This window comes from Leptodactylus fuscus, chromosome 2 (assembly GCF_031893055.1).
Source record: "Leptodactylus fuscus isolate aLepFus1 chromosome 2, aLepFus1.hap2, whole genome shotgun sequence".
Taxonomy (NCBI): domain Eukaryota; kingdom Metazoa; phylum Chordata; class Amphibia; order Anura; family Leptodactylidae; genus Leptodactylus; species Leptodactylus fuscus.
In genome coordinates, this window is record NC_134266.1 from 51,393,330 (window position 1) to 51,420,485 (window position 27,156).

At 42.3% G+C, this 27,156-nt stretch overlaps 1 protein-coding gene across 2 annotated transcripts in view; it reads right to left on the reverse strand.

Annotated features, from left to right (window-relative positions):
- Positions 1–27,156, reverse strand: part of PIPOX (pipecolic acid and sarcosine oxidase) — a 228,954-nt gene that overhangs the window by 185,263 nt on the left and 16,535 nt on the right. For both annotated transcript variants that reach the window (XM_075263782.1, XM_075263781.1), the window contains exon 2: positions 17,670–17,818. In XM_075263782.1, coding sequence (XP_075119883.1) covers positions 17,670–17,818 — 149 coding nt within the window. The remainder of the gene's footprint in view (positions 1–17,669; positions 17,819–27,156) is intronic.

Below are 27,156 nucleotides of genomic sequence, written 5' to 3' on the forward strand. Positions count from 1 at the left end.
TATATGTGGCAGCTCAATTTCATTCTCTTCTCACACAAATCAAAATATGGTTTACAAAATCTTTCAATGTCCCGCACTGTCTTTTATGAATCCTTCATATTGTGCACTTATATTGCAGTCTAAATACAGATCTATGCATGGGTGTTTTATGTAGCAGCAGAATTATTTAAAGGTGTTCAATGCAAGTAAAGAGATTTTCTCACAAAGTCGATTCCTCACCTATCTGTAAGATTTATTATATTATGATCACTGGGTTCTATCCATACCACTGGAAAACCAGTCAGCCAGTAGAACAGATGTTACATTCAGCGATGTCTGTCAGTCTCATAGACTTTGAATAGAGAAGCCGACCATTCAATCTCCTCCTCACTGCAGTCCTGCTATTAGGAGCAGCGGGGGACATAGGACCCTTCTATTAGTGATCATGGGGGGCCCAGAGATTGGGCACCAGCAAGCATACATTTATTGATGGTCCTGTGGACAGATGATAAACATGTTGTTGGAAAACTCCTTTATTCCCTATGGTCACTATGTCACTTTTAGTTTGGCACTAACATTTACGATTTCTGTGAATTCTATGTATACATACAGGGCATTATTTAAGTAAAGTGGGCCCCATAGTGATGCACAAATATGGTGTATTTGCTGCTTTGGCTAGCATGTGATAGGCTACCATTTTCGATGGGTCTGATAGGAACTGTATGGATTACCTCTATGGCACATACTGTGTACCCTTGCCCCTGGTTAACAATACTTTTGCTGATATACTTATATAATTATAAGTTTACTACATGATTTTCAGGACATTGAACTTTAATATTAAACTCATTGACAATACCCCCACCAAAACCCACCCAGATTTAATATGTTGAATTGTTAATAAATGTAGTTATGTCTCAGGGTTGTATATGAGGTGTGGTCTGATTAGACACAGGAACTTGCAACAAGAGGTTGCAAGAAGTGATTTCCCCTGCTGCCCTATAAAAAGGCTCTCAGAGGCTACTTTTGAGTATCGTATCTCTTCATAACAGACTTTTTTTTTACAATTTGCCCAGTTGACAGACTTCGAAAGGGGGCACATCATTGGTATGACAGAAGCGAATTGCCTGCCATCTAGGCCGTTCTGACCTAACTGTTAGGAAGTGTTGCGAGTAGTGTCTATGTGAGGTCAGGCATACATGGTAAACGGCTTTAGACCGCCAATATTAAAGAAAATAATTTGCTCTGCCAATAAACACAAGCAGCTCCCATAGTTTCCTTGTTCATCATAAAGACACCAGTGGCACTTTCATTACACATTCTGTCTCTATCCGGAAATTTGGTGTCACCACATCCATTACATGCCCTGCCATTGACAGCTAGCCACCATCGCCATTTTTTACAGTAGTATCATGAATGAGAAACTTGAATTGCTACAGACTGGAACCATATTGTCTTTAGCAAAAAAATCAGGGTCTCTTTGGGATCCAGCACTGGTTGAGTCTGAGTATAGAGGCCTTGTGGTGAGTGCTTCAATTCTGTGTTTGCTGTGCTGTAAAACACTACTCCTACTGCTGTTATGATGGTCTGAGGAGCCATGACATATGACAGTCGGTCCCTCTAGCAATGATATAACAGCTCTCCGATATGTGTAAGACATCTTACGTCCACATGTGTTATCTCTCATGGCAAGGCTTCTAACTGGCTTTTTATCTGGGTAATGCTCACACCATACACTGCAAGGGTTTCCTTCCCAGGAATGTCTCTACAGGATTGCCACACTTCCTTCACCTGGTCTCCAGATTTATAACCAATTGAACATTTATGGGACTAGCAGGGATGCCAGCTTCTGCAATATACCAATGAACAGAATCTACAAGCCCAGCTGCAACAACTGAGGGCAAGATACCATACAGAACCTCCATGTCGAAAAGTATCTTATTCAAGCTAGGGGATGCCCAGCAGGATACTAGAGCCTCCTTTCAATTTGACAGTCTTCCCCCATAAATTTCTCCTTTAAAGGGGTTCTATCAGCAAAATCATATATGTGTGCATAGACCTTAAAAAGGCTATTCAGGCACCGTAAATATTATATTAAACTACTCCCCAGTTTTAAAATAATACCCTAAAAAAGAATGTGATCTACTTATGCATCGTGCACGGTGGGCGGGCATTCAGGGTCCGCCGTCTTCTTCATCCACGCCTCTTCTTCCTCCGATGTCCTCGGGTCCCGTCTTCCTCCGGCACTCGCGAACTGACATTGATAGAAAAAATGCCCTGGGCGCATGCGCAGTAGCATGCGGCTTCTACTATGTCTACTGCGCATGCGCCCAGGGCATTTTTTTTTATCAATGTCAGTTCGCGAGCGCCGGAGGAGGATGGGACCGGAGGACATCGGAGGAAGAAGAGGCATGGATGAAGAAGAAGACACACCCTGAATGCCCGCCCAGCGTGCACGATGCGTAAGTAGATCACATTCTTTTTTTAGGGTATTATTTTAAAACGGGGGGTAGTTTAATATAACACTTACAGTGCCTGAATAGCCTTTTTAAAGGCTATTCACGCATATGTGGGGCTCTATCAGCATGATTTTGCTGATACAGCCCCTTTAATTCTAATATTCTAATGTCTTACATATATCATTACATCCCATTCTAATAATTATGTCCATTCCACTTTTGATACACAATGGTGATTTTTTTGCACTCTACCTGTATATTTAGTGTTACATTATCAGAGGATCACCCAGTTTGAGATCACCAAACACACGTGATTTGTAGGCGAATTTGCTGAAATGTTGCAGTATAGCTTGGCCAAATGTTGCGGTATAGCTAGGCCCTGCTGAAAGTAAAGGGTTAACATTGTATCTTTCCTGGGAAATTACTCAGTATGGTCTCCGGAGGCATTTATGTTGTATTCTGTGATATCCCTGAAGTAGCTTAAAATAGATGTATTGTTAGATGAAACACTATAGAAGAAGCACAGCAACAGCCCTTTAGTGGGAGTGTGGGGGGCGACATTAGTGCATATGGAGACCTGTGAGTGGCAGCTTGGAAATGAAATATGTAAGGTGGGGTATGGGGGATTTTTTTTCAAACAATTTTATCATAGAGGTGAAATTGCCCTTGACGGGGAGTCTCAGCTAGAAATAGCAATGTGCACACAAGAGACAAAGGAACGTGCACGGTACATAGTGATTTTCATTTTAACGCCAGAATACAGCTGAAGACACCAGAAATAGCTATTATGTTCCATATACAGTGACTGCAGATAGGAGACAATGAAAATAAAAATAATTAATGAAAAAGACAATGCTTGCATAGACTAGTACAAGCTAATGAGTGGAACACAATTACATAGTCAAGGTCACGTCAATGTCATCTCGTCTTTAGCAACTTTTCCTCCCGAGTCATTGTCCGTAAGTTTGGTGGTTGGAAAGACGTAGATTAGAATTTCTAATTGGACATAAATTAAATGTGTTTCTTATTTCATAGGAATAAATTTCATCAAAACAGCTGCTAAACACACAGTGGCACCCTGTTCTGCATTCACCATGGCCCCTCTCTCCGGTGCTGCAGAAGATATGCGCTCCATTCAAATGAATGGATTTAAAATCTTTCCTGCACAGTTAAGCTTCCTTACAGTACACAATATAAAGTGCTTAGAGTTTGCTGGGCTCATGTGGAAGGACGGAAATATTTATAATCAGTGTTTTTCTTTCAGCGCTTATTGAGAAGAATATATATACGCAATTATAGGCAAAGGGCGCCATAAACCAAGGCGAGGGAGGAAAGGGACACAGAAATTAGAAAAACAAATGTACTACTTTACTTTAATGCACTTAAATTATTTATTTTTGGGCATGTGCTTCGCATGCAAAATGGAAGGTGAATAACTCCCTATGTATATATATTATAATATAACGGTACTTTAACTTTAGCACTGAATTGCCACTCTATCAGTTTTGATGTAATCATACTATTCGCCTGGAAGCAACAGGATAATTTAAGAAATCGGCTAAGGAAACACAAATCAATTTATTCAACTTATTCTGGCTTTCCGGAACTCAATAAAAAAATCATTAGGATAAGCCTAAATGCAACAAAACACATTTCCTGCTTCTGGTTATCCAATGTTCTCGGCAGAGTTTAAGCAGGCTGCAAACTAGAAGAATGATGTAGAAAGACCTTATAGATTCTTAACTATAGTTCTCAGTCTGGAAATAATACGTTAATATCCCAAGTGGCTATAAAAGAAAATATAAGAATATTATTACTTACAGTATATAGGTTATGTGGGGAATAATATTTTAGGGCAGTGTACTCACAGTACTATATCAGGATAGTTATTAATATACAATCCCACGTCATGCTAAGGCTAGGGTCAAGGAAAAGCAAACAGGAGGAAATGGCATCTCCCAAGGACTCGATTTACTCATAGTAGATAGAGATAGAGTCTTCAGTAGTTGATACCTTTTTTAATGGCTAACTAATAATGATGACAGATTACAGGCTTTTGAAGCTTTCACACACTCCAGGAAGGGTTGAATCTGTCACATGGGTTTATGGTATCTTACAGGAATCACTGATCTGAAGCAGCCATAAAATTCCACTCTTTGAACGGATAAAGACCTTGGGAACTGATGAATTGTTTACTTGTATGTACCAATAACCTTCCACCCTCCTAAAATTCTATCCCTATGTGTCCCTTTGTACATAAATATGCATCCTTGTTTCGTCCAGATATATAAAGGCCAAACCACGCCCACCCCGTGACGACATAGAACATCTGTAACCAATCTGGATACATCGGGGAGTGGCTACACGTCACAGTAAATTCCCATGTACCATTCCCAGCTATACAACGTCACGGAGAGGGGCGAGAAGCCTGTCATAGGTTTCCTAGGAGACCTGAAAGTGCGTCTTACCGCAGGTTCCATCTTACTCCTTGACTGCCAAAGGAATACTCCGTCTGCGACCCGCTATGTGCGGCCTTAGTCGAAAGTGGTTTTCAGGTCCATACAATTATCTATGCAAAACCCACTTTCAAACAAAACCATCTCTCCATTAGACTCAGTAGCTAAAGCCACAAACAGCCATAACATTGGACAGTGCTTTCAGGATGCTTGTTCTACTAATCCTCCTTGTTCTACTAATACTCCATATATTTTTTTATTTTGTTTTTTTAGGGCCCTTGCACACTAACTACTTTTCTGTCTGGTAGTTCCATAGGTATAATTGACATATTGCAATTTCCACACCTGCAATGGTTTTGGAAATCATTGTGTTTCTGCAGCACATATTTTACCGCAAAGTGTTGATGGCATTCGATGGTATCACATCAGCTTTGCTGTGACTGTAAAAGGTTGCTTTTTTTTCAGTGGCATTTCCGCCACATGGGGCAAGGTCTTATCCAGTCTCTGGGGTAACAGAAAACCACTATGAAGAACACAAGTAACATTTACCATCCAAATATGTTATTAGAAAATATTCCTTCCACAATTTTTTTTTCGTTGTACGTCACATTCATTTTGATGGCAATGGGTCCACAAGAGACAAGAGCCTTTATTTTTGGCTGATAATAATAGCATGGAAAAACTGGATCAAAATGCAAAGTGTGAGTAATAATGGGAATTCTACCAAATATATCATTCCATCATTTACTGTAATGAACCAAATGAAGATGTTCTAAATTTCCATTAAATCATTTATATCGAGAAATGAACAGACTAAGAAGGAACTATTACCGAGAGACATGCCAAGTGGCTATAATACTGTGTGGTGCAGTGCGTACTCTCTTACTGTAACTGATATGGTTTTTAGCCAGGTATAAGCTCCAGATTCATGGACCTGACCCTGGAGCCAAGTTTTAGTCCTACTACAACACCATTGGTATTAGTTGTACAACAAAATTATCTGCAATTTCCAAGAACTAAAGGGTTACATGTATGGAAGACAAGAGCCAAATGTGGCCCCTGAGACACTGGAGGACGCTGTTCCACAATTTGCTGCAGTATATCTGTTACATGATCAGGGTATATAAGAATATTTTAGCTCTTTTACATAGAGAGAACAGCTTCGTCACTTGGACAATATTACCATACACTCAGATTGGAGTCTAGGTTTCCATTCTTCTGGGATCTAAATCTTAGAGGGAAGTGATGAAGTAATTATTGGAGTCATTGATACATAAACTTTCTATATTTCGCTAGGGTTTAGACACTTGGCTATGATATATTTGCTTCTTGTCAGGATCAGAACATGTAATCTACTGTAATAACTGGCTGCAATACTCCATAGACCTTCGAGAGGGTAAAGGCAGATATTGGAATCAGTAGAGTGATCACGGTGCGACTTAGAAATAGACGCTGAACCCCACTTTGCAGCCTCCACTCATCGGTCATAGAGAGTGGTACATTTGTTATTGGGTTTTTCATGTGTTTCACATTGACAAGTCTATTTTATTGTTCTTATAGTTTTCTATATCTTAATTTACAGGGGTTTTGCGCTTTCCACTGCACATAATACACAGCTCCTATGGCACGTTTTCTTATTCATTTGCAAAAAGTGTGAATGAGTCTTAGAGAGGACAGCTTAGAGAATTCCTCTCATTAGAAAGTAACTATTGATGAAAGAGCAGAACATGTGAATATAATACATCTTTGTAACAGGGGTCAGCAACCTCCCGCACCACCATCGGGGTCGGCACATCAGGCATATCTACCTGGCAGAGAGCTGATGTATTAGACAAAGAGAAGTTGTTAGGAGGCTGGTCAGGGCTGGCATGGGATAATCTCTGTAGGTCTGGATTCTCTGGTTTTGGGTGGGGTTTTTCCCTGAGAATCTGCCCCGTCCTATGGTGTGCTATTTAAGCTGGGTGCTAACAGCACTCCAGTGGTGGCTATTCAGTTGATCTCCATATCCTGATAGTAAGCGTTCCCTGATCTGATTACCTGTGTTCCTGACCCTTTTACCTTGACCTTTGACCTTGTCTTCGCCTCCTGATTCCATACACTGCCTGTTCCTGTTAATGACCTTGGCTTGCCTCTAGACCTCTGCTCCCGAACCCTGCTTTGTACTCCACTACCATTTCTGTTACTGACTCGGCCTGACTGACGTTCCACTTGGATTTCCCTCTGTACTGCGTTGCCCTCTTGCTGACAACCCGGACTGTATGACTACGATTAACCACCACCTGCTGACCACCTGCTTCAGCCTTCTGGATCCTTGGACCTACACCGCAACCAGGAACGTCTGCTGGTCTTAGTGTCTGGTTTTCCGTCATTTGTGGTGAGCTGTGTGTTTGGCATTTTCTGACCCGTAGTGCAGCCAAGTCCATCCCCACCATCTGGGGCTCTGGCAAACACCATTGTGGGGTTGGAGTTGGTGTGGCCCGGGAGGTCTTGGACACACGGTGCCATATTTACCATTTTAATCAGTATATCTAGCACTGGTTCTTACTTTGGCTCTGAAACTGCACCTGCTATACTAACAACAATGCTGCCCCAAGCGTCAATACATTTGGCATGGACATTGGAAACAGTCAGAAAGGAGGAGGCACTAGTGGGGAAGCGGGATTGGTGGACTCTTTTCCCTATTCTGCAAAAAAGGACATTGATGTACAGTATATATTTTTTATTCAATGAAGTCCATGTAGATTGGAGGCACTTTTCCTAGCATCTGTCTATATCTGATTTTTTGCTATACAAAAAAAGAAAGCAGTATAGTAAAAACGAGACGTGAACTGAGCCTTAGTTTTTGGGCCTGACACCACAAGTCAGATATCGGATGATAGATGTATTGCCCCCAAGACTTGTTGTAACCTGTATCTTCCGTGACCCTTGGATTTCTTGACATAACAAGAAAGTTATGTTGATGCTCCACCAAACGCTACCCCTTGCCTGTGAGTACTCCTAGGAGAATCTAAGACTACTGACGTCTACAATTCTTGCCTTTCTGCACATTTTTCATGTTCTTAAGGTGCTTGAACTGAAGACGGTCCTTAAGGGAACCAAAACATCAGTGTTTATTTAAAGTGCAACCCAGTCTAATCCCTATATTTATCATCGAGCTGTGAGCTGAAGGTCTCCAGCAGACAGCCAGGCTTACGTGGAATATCCTTATATTTTTAACAATGAAATACTTCCCCAGCCGAGGGAAAACAGGAGGTATTAAATATTAATTCCAGTGCTGGAAGAAGAAAATGTTCCTATGTCTTATTCTAGTGTGGCTATTACTTCTTCACACAGGTACGTCTACTCATGGACTTTGCACATATTATTGAATGTGCTCGTAATAAGGTGTAACCTGTTAATTAGAAACCCACTAGGGGTGACCGAGCCAAAAGCGACATAGCTGCGGCGTATGGAGCCCCACTGAGATATACAGCACGTTGTAATAAAAGTATGGAATAACAATACTGCATAGTGGAGCCTCAAGGCTTCAGCTGACACCTCAAGATGTGTTACTGAGGAAGTATCTCCTAAGAGACGGACAGAAAAGTTGAAAGATAATGTTAACACTGAAAAAGGAACCAATGTAACATGTACAAAGTGTATATGGACACCCACAAATCAAATACAGATGTAAACTTAAAGGGGTTATATCATGCAAAGGGTCTGACCGCTGAGGCCTGGTTCACATCAGCATTCGGTATTCAGTTCTTGGAGTCGGCTTGGGGACCCCCTGAACGGAATACCGAACGCATTGACAAGCGGTGGGCTTATAAAAGCACATGGAGCTCATAGACAATAATGGGGTCCGTGTGTTTTCAGCGCGGTATCAGCACATGTCATGTAGAGAGGAAAATAGTTCATGAAGTTCTTTACTTGACTTGTGCGTAGATCGCATGGAAAACACACGGACCCCATTATAGTCTATGGGGTCTGTGTGCTTTTATAAGCTCATCGCTTGTCAATGAGTTTGGTATTCTGTTCGGGGGGTCCCCATGCGGACTCCCCAAACGGAATACCGAATGTAGATGTGAAGCAGGCCTGAGACCTCCACCGATCTTCAGAAGCATTTTGCCCCCTCTGAGGAGGGATGAATTCACACTCTCATTCACTTCGATGGAAGCACTGGAGATAGCCCAGCACAGTATAGCACTCGCCAAAATGAATGGGAGCGCAGTCCACAAGTGTGCGCCTACATTCAGCCTAGCTGTGGTCAGGATGAATGCCAATATTCGTAGACGTTTCAGCGTTCAGATCAACGCCCTTCAGGATACATACTTTTCACGGCATAACCCTTTAAAGAGGACCTGTCTCTGTTTTAGTATACATTGTGTTCTTTGTGAAAAACTATTTTGTCTTTTTCCCCAACTGGTAACATTCAGATGTCAATTTTTTTCATAATTGAAGTGAACAGTTGAGTGAAAAAACAGTGAAAAAACACAGATACATTAAACACATGGTCAACATTAAACTCGAAATATGGCCGAGACTCCTGAAAACATGTTCCAGAGCCGTCATATTATGGCAAATACAATTAGTTACTATAACAGACTTGTCTGAGAGGCTGACAGGTTGTCTTTAATGCAAGGCTGGTTGCACATGCTGGGTTTTGTTTTGTTAAAGTAATTAATATAAAGGTAAGATGGCTTGTAATGATATTTGGTTCTTTAGTTAAGGATTTTGGTATTCTGTCGTTCATAAACAACACTATAGTCTGTAATAAACTTGCAAGTCATCCATGGGCGTCATTGCAAAACGTAAGATAATGAGTGGGACTCGCTCCACCATGAACATGAGCTCATGAGCCCCCAACCTAACTGCTCAAAAGATTTGGGGCCCAAGTCTACACCGATGACAAAAAAACTACTTGATCTCTGTCACCACTATAACAAGTAGATCTGTGGTGACCAGTATAGGAACCTCACCAGCAGAATTTTTGGAAATGTATCCATAAACATGTTGCAGATATTTGTCTAAAGTTTATTAATTAAAAAGAAAAAAGGGCCCCGATTCCACTTATGTGCTGCTTTGTTCTCCTCTTTGTATTTATATTGAAAGCTTTGATAAAAATGACAGTAATCCCAGTGGTGTAATAACTGACCCTGTGACAAAATGGCTTGGCATTATCCTTAGTACTCTAGTGGTTTACTTAGCACCAAAATTAGTTTTCTCTATTAGGCTAAGACTCCACATTGCGGAAATGCAGCTTCTTTGTTGCAGTTTTTTGAGCCAAAGTCAGGAGTGGATTTAACAGAAAGGAGATGTATAAGAGCTTCCAATATATTTCTCATTCCTTTAGTAGCCACTCCTGGCTTTGGCTCAAAAAAACGCAGCAAAATCTACAACAAAAAATGCGTTTCCGCAACATGGTGTCTTAGCCTTATTCCTATTTTTTGAATTTCCCATCAGACTACATGAGAAAACTGGGGTACAGTAAATATGGGGGAAATTCACTAAAACTGGTGTTTCATACACTAGTCTTAAAGGGATTCTACTAGAGATGAGCGAGTATTGTTCGGATCAGCCGATCCGAACAGCACGCACGCATTGAAATGAATGGACATAGCCGGCACACTGGGGGTTAAGCTGCCGGCCGGCGTCAAAGCGGAAGTACCAGGTGCTTCCATTCATTTCATTGCGTGCGTGCTGTTCGGATCAGCTGATCCGAACAGTACTCGCTCATCTCTAGATTCTACCACTAAATATGTATTTTTTGTGCTTTAGATGTCGGAATAGCCTTTAGAAAGGCTATTCGTCTTTTACCTTTAGACGTGATCTCCGCGCCACTGTTCCTTAGAAATACCGTTTTTTACCAGTATGCAAATGAGTTCTCTCGCAGCAATTGGGGCGGGCCCCAGCGCTCACATGGTGATGGGGGCGTCCCCACTGCTGCCAAAGAACTCTCTCCAGCGACGCCTCAATCTTCAGCTGCATCCTCCTCTTCTCTCGTCGTCTTCCATCTGGGTCAGCTCTGACGCCTGCGCAGTCAGCTCTGCCAGTGAGATACTAGTAGAGCCAACTGCGCAGGCGTCGGAGCTGACCCAGACGGAAGACGACGAGAGAAGGGAAGGATGCAGCTGAAGATGGAGGCGTCGCTGGAGAGATTTCTCTGGCAGCAGTGGGCACGCCCCCATCACCGTTTGAGTGCTGCCCCCCCCCCATTGCTGCGAGAGAACTCATTTGCATACCGGTAAAAATCGGTATTTCTAAGGAACGACACCGCGGAGACCACGTCTAAAGGTAAGAGACGAATAGCCTTTCTCAAGGCTATTCCGACGTCTAAAGCACAAAAAAATTTACATATTTAGTGGTAGAATCCCTTTAAACTATATTTGAATTAAAATGTGCCAAATTTATTACACAGACAATTTGCCATAAATTTGGTACATCTTGGTCTATTTTAACTCCTTCCTACCATGGTGAATTTTATTTTTTCATTTTCACTTTTCCTACCTGCTTTCCGAAAGCCATAAGATTTATCTTTTTCCCTTCCATAGTTGTATAAGAGCTTATTTTCTGTGGGACAAATTGTACTTTGGCACCATTTAATATCCCATGAGATATACTGAGAAGCTGGAAAGAAATTCTAAAGGGGATGAAATTGGGAAAAAACATACAGTTGCGACATATTTTTATGGGTTTTTTCCATTTTCCACCGAGGGATAAAATTACAGGTTACTTTTAATGACGTAGAGAACTGTGTAACAATGTTGTTTATTACAAAATTAGAGGGTGTTTTAATTGGTACAATTGTGGGGCACAAACAACTTTTTGATTACTTTTTATCCATTTTTTGGGGTAAAGACTGACCAAAAAGCAGCAACTTGCACAGTTTTTTTTCCATTATGACATTCAGCATGCGGAATAAATACTTTTATATTATTTCAGGCATATTTTTACATGTTCATACCTAAAATGTTTATTTTTGGCTTATTTTGTATATGATCCATAGAAAGAGGTGTGAATAAATAGAAAAAAATGTATATAAGGGGATTTGATCACTTATATAGTAAATATACTGCACGTACGTTACACCTTGCCTCTGTGACAAACCTGAAAGCCTTTGATAACTGGTAAGGGCGGGTTCACACCAGCGCCCGATCTTCGTTATGCAGGTTTCCGTTTCCTGCCCAAGAAACTGGGCCTGAGACGTAAACCGGCAGGCAGTTTTCAAACCCATTCATTTGAATGGGTTTGAAAAGTGTCCGCCTGTGAGCGTCTTCTGCTCTCCACGGCGAAACCGTTTTTTTTAACCGGACACAAAGTTGGACATGCAGGACTTTGTGTCCGATTAAAAAATAAACGGTTTTGCCGCAGAGAGCAGAAGACGCTCACAGGCGGACACTTTTCAAACCCATTCAAATGACGCTCACGGGCGCTCACCAGCGGACAGTGAATGCCAGTTTTCGTCTTCTGCCGACAGAAAACAGAAACCTGCATAATGGAGATGGGGCGCTGGTGTGAACCCGCCCTAATTTGACTATGGCATCTTAGTGTTTAAAGCTGCAAGTGGTACTACCTGCCTGGAAAGGAAGTCTGACATGATGGTGCAGTCTAGACACAACTTTATTTGGACGATTCATTTCTCGAAAGTTCTGCTCCTTCCATCAGGTTCAATCAATAAAGAGTTGTGTGGCCCGGGAACCTTACACATGGGATACTGTCTTAGACATCTGAAGCAACTTGCTTGACACCGTGGGCTATTCCAGACAGCAAAAAAACTATATGCCCATGTCTAATTCATCCTTAGCCCCCAGCAAGATGTGACAAGGCTCTCTAGGTTTCAGTTGACACAGGATTCCACTACATATTGAGTACTTCTGGCACACTTTTATTCGAGTTGCGCCCACATTGCACAACCGAACCAGGTAGGCATGTTCTTGTCACTCATACATCCTTATAGAGAACATACCACTCTACCATGCGCTGTGTGTATCTTTCTCTTACCAATAATAAACCTGTTCAGAACGTGCCCAATATCCTCCTGGTTAACCCCTCCAACAACAAGTGGCGTCCCCCAAAGCTGTTGATAAATCCTCCCCACTGGGTTGGAAAGGATATCATCAATAGTCATATCCCCCTTCCCATACACTTGTGGGCTTGTTTCCACACTCTTTTGCTAGTACGCTTGGCCTGTAATCTTCTCATAGATTATTCTTCCAAATCTAAATTATCCCTGTAAAATAATTACCCTCTCTGCTTAAAGCATCTCTCAACGTAGGAAGTTTATTAGACATGAGTGCACTACAAAGTAATGTTTTCGGAATGACCATCATTTTTCAGATTAATACGCTAACAATTTTGCTCTTCCAAAATTAGTTGTTTAAAGCAAAAACACTAAAAGCATCCATATAAGCTCCAACTTATTAAGTGTAAAATTTTAAACACGTTTTTAGGTTAAAGTTTTTGTGCAGATTAAAGGGAACCAGCATGTAATAGAGCAGGAGGAGCTGACAAAATTGGTATATAGGTTTATATGAAAATATTCAGTATACGGCTAGGTTCACACTAGCGTTCGAACTTCGGATTGGGTTTCCATTCTTTGGGTCCCCAACCAAACCTGAAGAACGGAAAGCTGAACGCTAGCCAGTGTGAACCTATATTTTATTTATAGAAAGCCTGGCTTGTACAATGCTTAGGAGTCCAGTCGGAGGTTCAACTCAGCAGACCGTCCACTGGACTCCTAAGACCCATATTAAAAGAAAATTTAAATGAAGTGGCCACAAGGTGGCTCAGTGGTTAGCATTGCAGCGCTGGAGTCCTGGTGTTAAAATCCCACCAAGGGCAAAAAAAAAAATCATCTGCAAGGAGTTTGTATGTTCTCTCTGTGTTTGCATGGATCCCATATTCCAAAGACATACTGATAGGGAAAAATGTACATAGTGAGCTCTATGTGGGGCTCACAATCTACATAAAAGAAAAAATAACAGTAAATTTAAATGAATGTTATTTTGAATCTTTTCCCACAAACATATATATTTTAATCTTCCCAGCTCTTCCTGCTCTTTGAAATGGAGGTGGCATATCAGGCAATAATACACACTATGCATTAAGATTTGAAGCCCCCTTCATGGTGGAGGACTCAACTACAGGGGGAGCCATAAGTATGGATACACACAGAGAGGGTAACACACCATCACGTAGCAATTGCACATACCCAGTGGAATTTAGATTTCCATTGATGAAGTTGAATCCAAAATGGTGGCTTTGCAGATGGCCACCATGGACATCACCCGACCTTAAATGTTTCCCCCTCCCACGTACTAATATGCCACAAATGGTAAGGTGATAACAGCAACCACTTCCATTTTATCTGGATGTATCTATACTTATGGCCCACCCCGTACAATGGTATTTTTTAATTTTAAGTCTATGCAGAAAAGTACAAAGGAATACAGGTAGTCCTCGGGTTACGACGTTTCATTGTTACAACTAGAGATGAGCTAAAAAGTAAAGCTCCCTCGTAACAGAAAGGTGCCAGCACTCCCGGCTAACAAGGACGAGCTTGCAGCAAATCAACGCTGGTTCTGCAGCAGGCTCGTCCTTGCTCGTCGGAAGAGAGCTGGCAGCTTGCTGTTACAAGGGAGCTTACTTTTTCTCATAGGAATGAATTGACCAGCGTTGATTGGCCAGTGTACAGCATTCGGCCAATCAACGCTGGTTCTGCAGGAGGCTCGTCTGTGAGGAGGCGGAGTCTAAGATCGGACCACAGCAGTCTCCATTGTGGTCCGATTTTAGACTCCGCCTCCTGGCCAGCGTTGATTGGCCGAATGCTGTACACTGGCCAATCAACGCTGGCCAATGCATTCCTATGATTAAAAGTAAGCTCCCGCATAAACGCAAGCTGCCAGCTCTCCCTGTACAGTACGTGATTTAGTGTGCAGCGGTTCGGAACCGAGGAAGACTGTACTGTACGGTATATGGCCGCTGAACACTAAATCACGTTGATCCGTTCCTACGCGGCGTCGCATGGTATGTTTCCGACTTACATCGAAATTCGGTTTACAACGCCACGTAAGAACGGATCAACATCGTAAGTCGAGGACTACCTGTATTAAGAAATGATTATACAGATATATGAAAACATTGTGAACTGACGTCCATTTCCCATTTTCATGCCTACTCAATTTAAAGCCTTTCTGTGTAAAAATGATCAATAATCCAGAAAAATTTCAGGAATCAAAGACATTCAAATCAATGTCGACAATTATTTTTCAGCTGAATTCAGCAATAAGACTATTCTTATTCTCGGAGCTGTGGGGTAGGTGAGTGACAATGTTACAAGGCTTTGTCAATGCTTGTACAAACTGCTGTGGGTATATGGAGGACAGCTGAAGGTCAGAGTAGCGTAGAAATCATTGGCACAGTAGGATTGCTTTGTGCCCCCTTTGTGTATCGTGATACAGACAGATGATAAATCTGCCATTAGGCAGCCAGAGCAAATGAGAGAAAGATATTGATGGAAGGAGGTCACGTGGCGGAGGAACAAAAGACTATGTACTTTCTGAGAGCTGCTGAAACCAACTGAGATAATTAATAAGAAAGAAGTTAATTTATATGAGAAAGGGTGACAGAATTAGAATAATTAATACCTAATGATAGGCGGCTGGAGACCTCCGTCCTTTATCTCAAAGCATTGGCGGCTAGAAATAATTATCTCGTGTAACCCATTACCAGGGCGACTGAGAAATTGAGGGACACTGATCTTTTAGGGGTGTACATTGAAAAACTAAGTATATGACAATAGGGTTGCAGTAGAAAAATTACTAAAATACAGTACTAAAACTATATGACTGTCAATACTTAGCTGTCCTTAGATTCGGCAGGAAAATAATAGAGAAATCTATAAATTTATATTTTCCTTGATGGGACTGGATGATTTTTTTTTTTAATTTTTTTTTGCGGGACAGGCTGCTTTTATTTCTTAACATATTGGAAAATTTTTGATCTTTTGATTGCTTTTTATGAAAGAATTTTTGAGAAGTGAAATGGCAAAAAAAGAAAAATGCAGATCTTTTTCTGCAGTGCACTGACATCCAGTCGCGGCATTCCACTCCGGATTAGTCCCAAATGAATGGGCCTAGTTGGGAGGGAGTGTCGCACTGCAGACACCTGTGGCTGATTCAGCCACGGAATCTACAGCAAGAACGGGCAGGTCGCTTTTTTTTTAAGTCAATAGGAGGCGATTTTTTGAGCTGGATTTTTATGCGGATTCCATGTCAAAATCTGGTCCAAAAGACCCCGTGTGAATCCATCTTAAGGGCTATTTCACATGGGGCTAGTGACCGTGTATATTGGTCCTGATTTTGACGTGGGAAGCGCGTCAAAATCAGGATCAAAATACGCCTGCCGCGGCTAGCCGCGACTGACAGTCGCAGTTTCCCGCTTCGGAGTAGGCCCAAATGAATGGGCCTAGTCCGGAGGGATTGTTTTGATGCGGACGTACCGTGAAGGAAATCGTGAAATCAAGAAAGGGCAAGAAATCAAGAAAGGGCAGCTCGCTTCTTTTTTCTGCGAGCATAAAAAAGTTTGCTAGCAGTCTACATAGACCTCTATTGTGAGGGGGTTCCGCGCCAAAATTCTCCCCTTATTGCCCCGTGTGAACTAGCCCATAGGCTTATTTTTTTTACTCTTGCAATGCTTAGACATGGGCAGCTAGAACATGCTGGATAACAGACAAAGAATTTTGTGACCTGGATATGGACATTGTACTTTAGAGTGAAGACAATATGTACTCAATGAGTGAAAGCAGGTCAACATTGACTACTGATAACCTCTATGTATAAAGGTGCCCATTTCGAACCAGTTAATGAAGGTCTTACAATAAGTCACCTAAAAAACGCTACTGCTGTCCCATGAAAAACATATGCAAATCCTTCATAGTAATGTGAACAGTCATATTTCTTCAAAACAATGAATCTTAACTAGACCTAAAATGGCTCTAAACCTGGTAAATGAGCTCAACATAGTAAAAAATAGAAGTTGATAGGCTGAAATTCATAGGCTGCATTCCTTATGTTGGCCCCATACAGTCAAATGGCCCCCAACAGTTGTCCCCCCACCCACAGTGTCTCCCATACGATGAACAGTCCACCCATCACTACCCGCATACAGAGATGATTATTAGTACAGTACTTACCTGACTGCTCTTCAACCATGGGCTTTCCCTGCTCTGGATGCAATACTGTGAGGCCCAGTTCACATCGGTATTCCGTTTGGGAAATCCCCTAACGGAAACCTATACACATTAAAAAGTGGTTAGCTAAGAAATCACACGGACCCCCATAGACTATAATTGGGTCCATGTGATTTCTGCATGAAACATGCGGAGAAAAATGCTACTTGCAGTACTTTTCTCTCTGCATGACTCATGCGGACACTGAACAAAAACCACACACACCCATTATACTCAATAGGGTCCGTGTAGTTTCTTAACTAACTGCTTTTTAATGCGTATAGGTTTCCATTCGGGTGGTCCCCAAGTGAACTCCCCGAATTGACTACCGAACACAGATGTGATCCAGGCCTTACATGTAAGATGCTTGTAGAACAGAACGTAGAGGAAGGGCCCAGGAGCCGAGAGATAAGTACTGGTTTATAATCTAGAACATCCGGATGGGCAGAATAGGAGAGAAACAACTGCATCTCACCCCTGCTCGCTGACCTCGGAGACTTCCTCAGGAACTGTAAGTGACTCACAGACCATTGTTCTAAACAATCCAAATCTTTAAGATGTTACCTGTACAGTTTGATTCCAGACTCCTTCTCCAACTCTGCCCAAAGTTGGTAACTCTCCTCCATCATGTTGGTGTAGAAATCTTGAGCATAAGCTCTACGAATAATCCTTGTCTGCCCATGAGAGCTTCCTCTAGAGTGGGGGAGGGGAAACTGGAAGAAAAAATAATTTTTTTTTTCACAAAAGTATTCCTGCCAGAAGCACAATATACAGGCTCCTTTTATGTAAAAGTGATGTAAATTTCTCTGTACTTTCTACGCTGCCTGACTAATTACAGTCGTAGCATACATCCTTGGTGACCAGATGTCTTCACGTCTCAAAAGAGATTTAACATTCGGCTGAAGACAGTCCCATGACTGGCAAGTATAACTTATTATTATGTTTTCAATCTCATTGTCTCAGTGTATACTGCTGTGTAAAATGCATTAGCATATTAAAATGGATAACTTCCAGTTTCCATCAGAAGAATCAATCATGTGTAGCTCCCTGGTGAGAAAAGTTCAAGGTCAAATACATATTAAAGTAGAATAGTAATCCCTTTACCAACCATCTCCGTCTTTTCTAAGTGTGGCACACACAGATTTTCTCCAGCCGTATACTTTCCTAGGTATTACGGATAATTGCTATGTTCATGGTTATCCAAAAACTGTCAGCTTTGAGATTGACAAGGTAGATGTTCATCTTGTACCACCCCAGAAGACATCTTTGCTGCATGACGGTGCACCATTGTCTGCATCCTGATCACTGTCTTAAGTCGGTTCCACATGACCATGTGCTAACCAGCTGCCATTAAAAAATGGCAAAAGTGGTGTGCAGGCAACACATGAATGCCACCCATGTGCCTCCCGCTCTTCCACGGTCCCTTTCATTAAATAGGAGCCACAAAAGCAGGGCATCAAAATCGAACAGGAATACGACCTATTCAATATTTTGCGGTCCATGTAATTCATGGTCACGTGTATGGGTTCATAGAAATTAATGGGTTAGGGTCCATTCACACGGAGTAAACGCGTGCTCATTTTGGCAAAATACACGTATAAAAAATACATGTGTAAAAATAAGACTCCCATTGACTTCAATTACATTTTTTTTCATGTGTAAAAATACACGTCAAAATACACGTTTAAAATGTGATTGAAGTCAATGGGAGTCTTACTTTTACACATGTATTCTTTACACGTGTATTTTGCCAAAATGAGCGCACATTTACTCCGTGTGAATGGACCCTTTTGTGTGCCATCCAGGAAAAACTGACCTAACACACAGTCATCAGCAAGGCTGAAATAGACGACTCCATACTCTGTGTAGTGGTGGCCACGTTGAGATTATGCAGAGAATAAGAGCTGATCTACAGTATTGTAACCTAGTCTTGACTCTACACAGAGCATTAAGTAAGGGGGTGGGATATTTTTCTGTTTTCCATGCCACCATTGCTGAGATTCATTTATTTATTTCTAAGAAAATTAACAATTTGGAGCACCAAGGACACCTCCATTGCTCCAAACCGCTACTCCTCACACTACTTCAACATATCCTCCACATCTCCACCATTCTTTAAGTGATAGAGCCAAGAAGTTAAGCTGAGATCTTACCTGTCCCTGTCTTATTGTGTTTACCCCAATATATTAGAGCAGTGTGGGGAGTAGCAGTTTGGAGCAATGGAGCCGTGCTTGGTGCACCAGACTGGTCATTTGCATATTGTGAAATAAATGAGTGTCCTGGCAATGGAGGCAAGAATTTTCCTAGGGATAAAACACTTACATTCAGCTGAATCGGACCTAACTGTGTTGCTGATTTCAAAGGAGTCAACCACCTCTGCTAAGAATATTGTACTGTTTATACTGAGCACATTACAGTGATAAGAAACATACCTTTGTAAATTTGTAGTCTTATTCAGATATGACAGTTGGTGCACAGGGTGGGGCTTCAGCTCCCTGGAGCAATGTTCTTGCCACTCAGAGCCTTACCATCTCCTTCCCAGCCCACCCCATCCAGTAGGAATTGATTTTTCCACTTCAATGACATCATCATCCTACTTGTGTAGCATGAACAGCTCTCCCAGGGATGAAGACCCTCCCCAGTGCACCAACTGCCTCATTTCTATAAAACTTCAATGTTGTTTTTCTCAAAATCTATAACAGCGTGTAAGCCGATGGCTGGTCAGGTAATGGAGGGGGTGTACATCTCACCGAGACTACTAAGGTGGGTGAGATGAGAAAACTCAAGAAGGAATGTTTGTTCTCAGCAGACAACTTTCGTCTGCTGAGCATTTTGGTAAATGCTCAGTATTGGGCTGGATTTTTAGGAATGGCAGGTAGGTTGGTAGTGGAACCTGTCATTCCACCCCCCTCCAGTCCACACTTTGGGGATTTTCTGGCAGCGACTCAGCTGCAGAGAGTCTGGTCATCAAGGGAGGCTTAAGAAGTCAGCTCCAGCAGAAGACTGTGGCAGAGCTTGGCTAGAGAGCCAAAGAAAGAGGTCATATTTTTGGAGCTGTGTCCTGAATGATTCTACTGGCTTTTGGATTTCTGTTATTCTAGGTGAGGTAACCTATTCTATGTTTAGTTAGAGCCTAGCCGGGCAGGTATTTATTTTTGTATTGTTTCCTTTTGTTGCTGCACTATATTTTTGAGTGAAAATAAACTCTACCTTTGTTTTGGACTAAAGAAACTGGACTTTTGTGTCTATGCCACCCCACCTAGCAACCCCAGACCCTGACAAGTAACATACATAGACAGACAAAAGTATGATGTTTATCACTGTAATATGCTATGTAATGTGCTGGTGGCAGGTGACAACGCTTGGTGGAAGTGATAGATTTCCTTTAATTTCAATGTACGTTTGTCCTGTTCTTACATCTGCAGGTGTAATAGGGCCCTTAGATTGATGGTGATAGACCTACCTAAAAGATGTGTTTTTTAGGGCACACTTCAAACTGCTCGTGCTGGAGATTAACCTTAAACGTCTAATGTAGAGCATCACAGAGAACTGGTGCAGCTCAAGAAAAGTCTTGGAAATGGGAGTGGTATATTCTGCTTATGGGAGATGTTAGTCTTAGGTCATTTGCAGACTGTAAAGTAAGGGTGGTAGACAGAGATGAGATAGGAGAGGTAGGAAGGTGTATCACAGTGGAGAGCTTTGTGAATGAGAATAATCCATTTAAATTGTAGTCTATAGTGGATAGGCGATGTATGTTATCTCTATAACAGGAGCACAGGTAAGCTGCTGCAGCCTGTAAATCAATAGCAGATACTAAGGAATGATCTGCAGCTCTCCGTAAACACGAGACTATTGGCAGATGATGCTATCGCAATAGACTGGCGAGCACAGCTCTATCCTCCATATCATTACAATAGATTATTACACATCTTCCATCTGAAATGTTCCCACTGAACATAATGAGCGGTGCAGGATAATATTAAGTGACAATAGCCGCATCTGACAAACACAAATGTAATTGGGTTTTGTCAATATTGAGTTTTATTGAACACCTGGAGCTGTCCTTGTTCTGTGGATACATCTAAGAGGCGAACGCTGCAAGTGGGAATGGAAAGAGAAATGTGCAAGAGCAGCGCGAGGGATGTAAATGACACATTCTAATCTGATTCCAAACATGATGACATTTTATCTTATACTATCACCGCACCATAGAGATCTAGGAAAACGAATGCAAAGAAAAAGTGGAGTTACCCTCATATTGTTTCCAGCATTCTCAAAGACACAACTTGAACTTTTGCCAAGGCCAACTTCTCCACTTTAACTTTGCACCAGATTTGATAACTGATGTAGTGAATGAAATAAGTATTTGATCCCTGGCTATTGCTTGACAACTCGGAGGTTCAGCTCCCTCCATTAGTTTTCTATGGGATTAAGGTCTGAAGACTGGCTAGGCCACTTCATGACCTTATGATGTGTTTCTTTTTGAGACACTCCTTTGTTACCTTGGCTGTATGTTTTGGGTCATTATCCTGCTGGAAGACCCAGCCATGACCAATTTTTAACGTCCTGGCGGAGGGAAGGAGGTTGTCACTCAGGATTTTATGGTACATGGCTCCATCCATTCTCCCACTGATTATTATTATTGTTTATTTATATAGCACCATTAATTCCATGGTGCTTTACATTTGGGGGTTACATACAGTACACAAAATATACAGGTAGATATACCAGGTAGGGTAGCTGCCGATGAAGAGCAGGGGGGGGGGGGAGGTGAATTAAGTGAGCAGCGCAATTTAAGGTGGACTGGAGGGGGCGAGGATGTTTGCTGGGAGTCCATGGAAAAGGGTGTTGCAGTAGTCTAAGCGGGAGATTATGAGGGCCTGGACAAGCATCTTAGTGGTTTCAGGGGTGAGGAAGGCGCGGATTCGGTGGATGTTCTTGAGTTGGAGGCGGCAGGAGGTGTTGAGGGTTTGAACGTGTGACTTGAAGGATAGGTCAGAGTCCAGGGTTACCCCAAGGCATCGGGCCTGTGAGACAGGGGTAATTGTGGTTCCATTAACTTTGATATATGGGTCAGGTGGAGGGGCCATATGGGGTGAGGAGAAGATGATGAACTCAGTTTTCTCCATGTTGAGTTTGAGAAAGCGGGAGGACAGGATGGAGGCTACAGCTGCTAAACAGTCTGGAACTCTGGCCCGCAGGGAGGTAATGTCTGGTCCAGAGATGTATATTTGGTTGTCATCGGCATAGCAATGGTATTGAAAACCATGAGATTCTATGAGTTGGCCAAGGCCAAGGGTGTAGATGGAGAACAGCAGGGGTCCTAGGACGGAGCCTTGGGGGACACCTACAGAGAGAGGGCGTGGTGAGGAGGTGGTGTGCGAGTGGAAGGCATTGATGCAGTGAGGTAGTCCTGTACCCTTAGCAGAGGAACACCCAGGTGTCATTTCACTAAGATCTAAACTATCAAACGCTATCATCCCAGCTTACCACTCCCATCCCTAAAACTTCTCTGAAACTGCACCAGTTCTATGGAATGCACTACCTCGAGCAGTTAATTTCCAGTTTAAGGGAGCCAATGTGAGCTTATTTTTACTGCCGTAGAAATGCGAGGTTAGTGTGTACATCGAGTTTACGCAGTGTTTTTTTTTTTACTATGAGCGTATACGCTGCTGCAAACGCCGCGTATACGCTCATAGTAAAAAAAACGCTGCGTAAATGCGACATACATGCTAGCCTTGCATTTCTACGGCAGTAAAAATAAGCTCACATTGAGCCCGGCGTTACTCCATATGAAGGCTCCCCAAAGCGAGCCCATTACTGATCAGTTTTATGTATACAAAAAAACCTGATGCTAAAAATGGATGAAAACGGATGAAAACTGATGACCCTCTGTTTACATAGTCAATATTAAATAAAACGGATCAGTGTCTGTTTTTTTTTTTGTGTGACACAACGTGTAGTCTGCCCTACAAGACATATCCATCAGTGATCATCAGTTTTCATCTGCTTTAGGCATCAGTTTTTTGCATCTCTAAAACTGATCGGTTAAATTGCTGATCTAAGCATGGTGTGAACAACCCCTTACTTTTTATTTGACTCATTTTACAAACAAAATACAAAAGACATTAAAACAGAAGGTAAAGGAAGCCGGTCCCTAAGAATTATTTCAGGGAAGTCATATATCTCAGAAATATGCAGACTTGAATATACATTAATCTCTAATGCTTGCTAAGGACCATTACACTTCTCATATTAACTATGAAAATACACTTGAAGAATTATTCCTCACTTTTGCTCTTGAAGCGCTATTGTAATTAATCTTTTGAAAATGGGAATCTAAAAATATCTGATCCCTTCCTCACAGGAACTTAGAAAAAAAGACGCAACGCTGAAAAAAAAAAAAATGAAAAAGTACCATTTTGAAGGACTTCCTTGAAATGTAGCACAGAGGTGTTTGATTATAGTAAAACATATTTCACTCTTGTCAATTAGATGATTTCATTAGATATGATAGACATATTGATGGGATGTTGATACCATCAGACTGCATTGAACCGCTCTATTTTATCACAGTAACCTTTTAGAAGAAGATCCAGAGTACTGAGTGTTATTTAATAAGTATTTCAGCCCGTACTTCTATCTGTTACAGAATGTACCCACATGCATTTCAGTCTAATCTGATATATATATTTTAATGGTATTATAGCCTGGTTAAGGGAACAGTTACCAATGTGGATAATAGGACAATACTCAAAAACAAAGCTAGCATTAAAGGGAACACATCACCAAATACTTGCCAAATCTGTAGGGGTTTCTTTGCAGCAATCACCCCTTATTAGAGATGAGTAGAGATGAGCGAGTAGTATTTGATCGAGTAGGTATTCGATCAAATACTACGGTATTCGAAATACTCGTACTCAATCGAGTACCACTCGCTGTTCGAATGTAAAAGTTCGATGCAGAACCAACATTGATTGGCCGAATGCTATACAGTCGGCCAATCAACACTGGTTCTTCTCCTACCTTTAGAAGTCTTCTCCGTGCAGCTTCCCCGCAGTGCCTTCCGGCTCTTCATTCACTCTGCCAGGCATCGGGCATGGGCAGAGCCGACTGCGCATGTCCGCTTGTAGTGCGGACATGTGTAAGGGTGTGATGTAGTAAACTGTCAGTAACTAACTTTGGTCAGTAGGTGGCAGCAAATTAATAAATGCCCATAGGGAATTAATGCAATTAATTCTTCAGAATGTAAATATTGTTCGAGGTTGCAAACTCTGATTACAGATAATTACTGGGACATTTTGGACTCCTACAAGTCTGGCAGTGTGCTGGGATTGCAGTTTTGATACCTTGCACTGGAGATAGTCATTTGCATCATCCATTACCAGGAAACAGGAAGTAGAGTTCTGTGGAGAGAAGGGTCCTGGCTGGAGGTGATGTGCTGAGGGGACAGTGGAGACCTGACATGCTGGAAGGCAGCCTGTGCTCTGCTGGATGGAAGAACTGCCATGCTGGCTGTGGACTGAGTCTGGAGACACAGAGTCTGTGGTGCTACTTTTGGGACTGAGTCTGGAAAGCTCTGAAGCTCAGAAGGTAAAGGAGACCACATGAGAGGAAGGCCTCAAGGACTTGTAAGTACGGCTTGGCCGCGTCCACGTGTTCCACGTGGTGATATATAAGGGACTCTTACGCTGACACCTTATCATCTGGGAAATTGGCCTGTCTGTTAAGTGGAGAGCTGGAGCATAGGATATAACTGTACTTTTATGTGAAGACCCCATTTCACTGTGGATTACAAATAGTATTGCGCAATACTTAGGGTGCACCCCAACGAGGGACCGATCCAGGAGAACCGTGTTCTTAAAGGACTTGTATCTGGTACCTGTTAAGTAACTGTGGGAACTAGGAGTATAGTGTTAGTTTGCTGCAATATTCTGTTGCATATTAGTTTGTATTTCTTCTCTGTTTATACCGTGTTACATGTTTTCCCAGATCGCTATTCTGTGACTTATTCAGTAAACTTTGTCCTGGGGATTAAAACACTGTGTGCGTCTGTGTGGCATCGTGTACCTGCTGAACCTGTGGGCCCAGCCCTTGGTCCTCTTTCATATGCACAGTCGGCTCTGCCCAGGCCCGATGCCTGGCAGAGTAAATTCAGAGCCGAAAGATGCCGCGGGGACGCTGCACGGAGAAGACTTCTTGGAGGATCCAGCCGACCCTCACTCGTGGACTTGTTAAGTATAATTTGATCGAACATTGCCTACCCCTGAAACGAGAATTTTCCCCCCATAGACTATAATAGGGTTCAATATTCGATTCTAGTAGTCCAATATTGAGGGGTACTCGAAACGAATATCAAATCTCGAACATTTTACTGTTCGCTCATCTCTAGAGATGAGCGAACAGCGTTCTATCGAGTACATGTCCGATTAGACATCACGCTGTTCGCAATGTTCGACTCAATAGGAACGCCACGTGGCAAATGCACTTAAAATTCGATTCCCCTCCCACCTTCCCTGGCGCTTTTTCTGCACCAATAACAGAGTAGGGGAGGTGGGACAGGAACTACGACAACAGAGGCCATGAAAAAAACTAGGAAAAAGTCATTGGCTGCCGAGGACATCTCCGATTCATTTGCGGCTTGCTTAGTTAGAGAGAGACATCTGCTGAGGGCTAGATAGGTTTTAGATTCTGCTAGGCAGGAATAGCAAAGAAGAAAAACCACAACAGCTCTTTTAAGAGCTACACTAAAGGGAGAAGCTGAAACAAGCTTGGCACAGTGACTACCCACAAACGCTAAAGTGGGATTCACAGCAATTAAGCCAGGCTGTAGCTGCGCAACCCAGCTTTCCGCGGTGGGGATTAAGCTAAATGGGATACACTGAAATTGTATGCCCATATACCCTATATATGCTTAATCCAGGGCTCAACGGTTTGTTTCCCCTCCCCCCCTGAAACTAAGGGGTATACACTGAAATTCTTATATACACTGTATACGCTTCATCAGGTTGTCACGGTGTGTACCCACAAAAAGTCAGTGGGATATACATTCTAATTCTAAGGTTATATACGCTTCATCCAGGTTGTCACAGTGTATACCCACAAAAAACCCAGTGGGATATACATTATAATTCTCAGGCTATATACACTTCATCCAGGTTGTAACGATGTGTACCCACCAAACCATCAAAACCATCTAAGGCTGTATTCACACTGAGTAACGCTGGCGTTTTTTGTGCTTATTTTTGCACATAGCGCCGCGTTAACGCCGGGCAACGCCACCGCAAAATAGTGCAGCATTAACGCGGCGTACACACGGCGCTATGTGCAAAAATAAGCACAAAAAACGCCAGCGTTACTCAGTGTGAATACAGCCTAAAAATGCGCAAAGCAGTGTCGATGTTGAGGAAGGTGCAGCACCAAAGAGGGTAGCTAGAGGCAGAGGTCACCTGCTTCGCCGAAGCCAGGCCACAGCCAGAATGGTCCAAGATGTTCCCTATCATAGCCAGCCCAGAAAAACTCACCCATCGAGGGCACGTTCCTGATTTCCCCAAACTCTGCTGGTTAGAGGCTGAATCCACCCTGATTTCCCCAAACTCACTGTGAGGGATGCTCACTTAACTGGTGCAAGGCTCCACTCAAATAAAGGGCCTAACACTCTGCTGGTGGAAGGCTCCACTCACAAAAAGGTGAAAAACTCTGCTGCTGCAAGGCTCCACTCACAGAAAGGGCCTAATACTTTGCAGGTGCAAGGCTCGACTCAAAGAAAGGTGCAAAATTCTGATTATCCTGATTGAACTTGTTCAGTAATGAGGCCAGCTCAGCATGAGGATCTTCTGCGTTAGTTGTCCACACACACACACACACACACACACAATGTGAGTACTGTTGGATTTCCCATTGCCTATTTCATCTGTGGTTGTCACGGGCAACTTGATTTAAAGGGGTGCTTGGTAATGTTTCTTTAGCTTAAAATTTGTGTTTCTATCCACACAAGTGGTGAGGAAAGAATGTTTCCAACTATTTTTCCACTGTCTGAGAGGTTGTATTG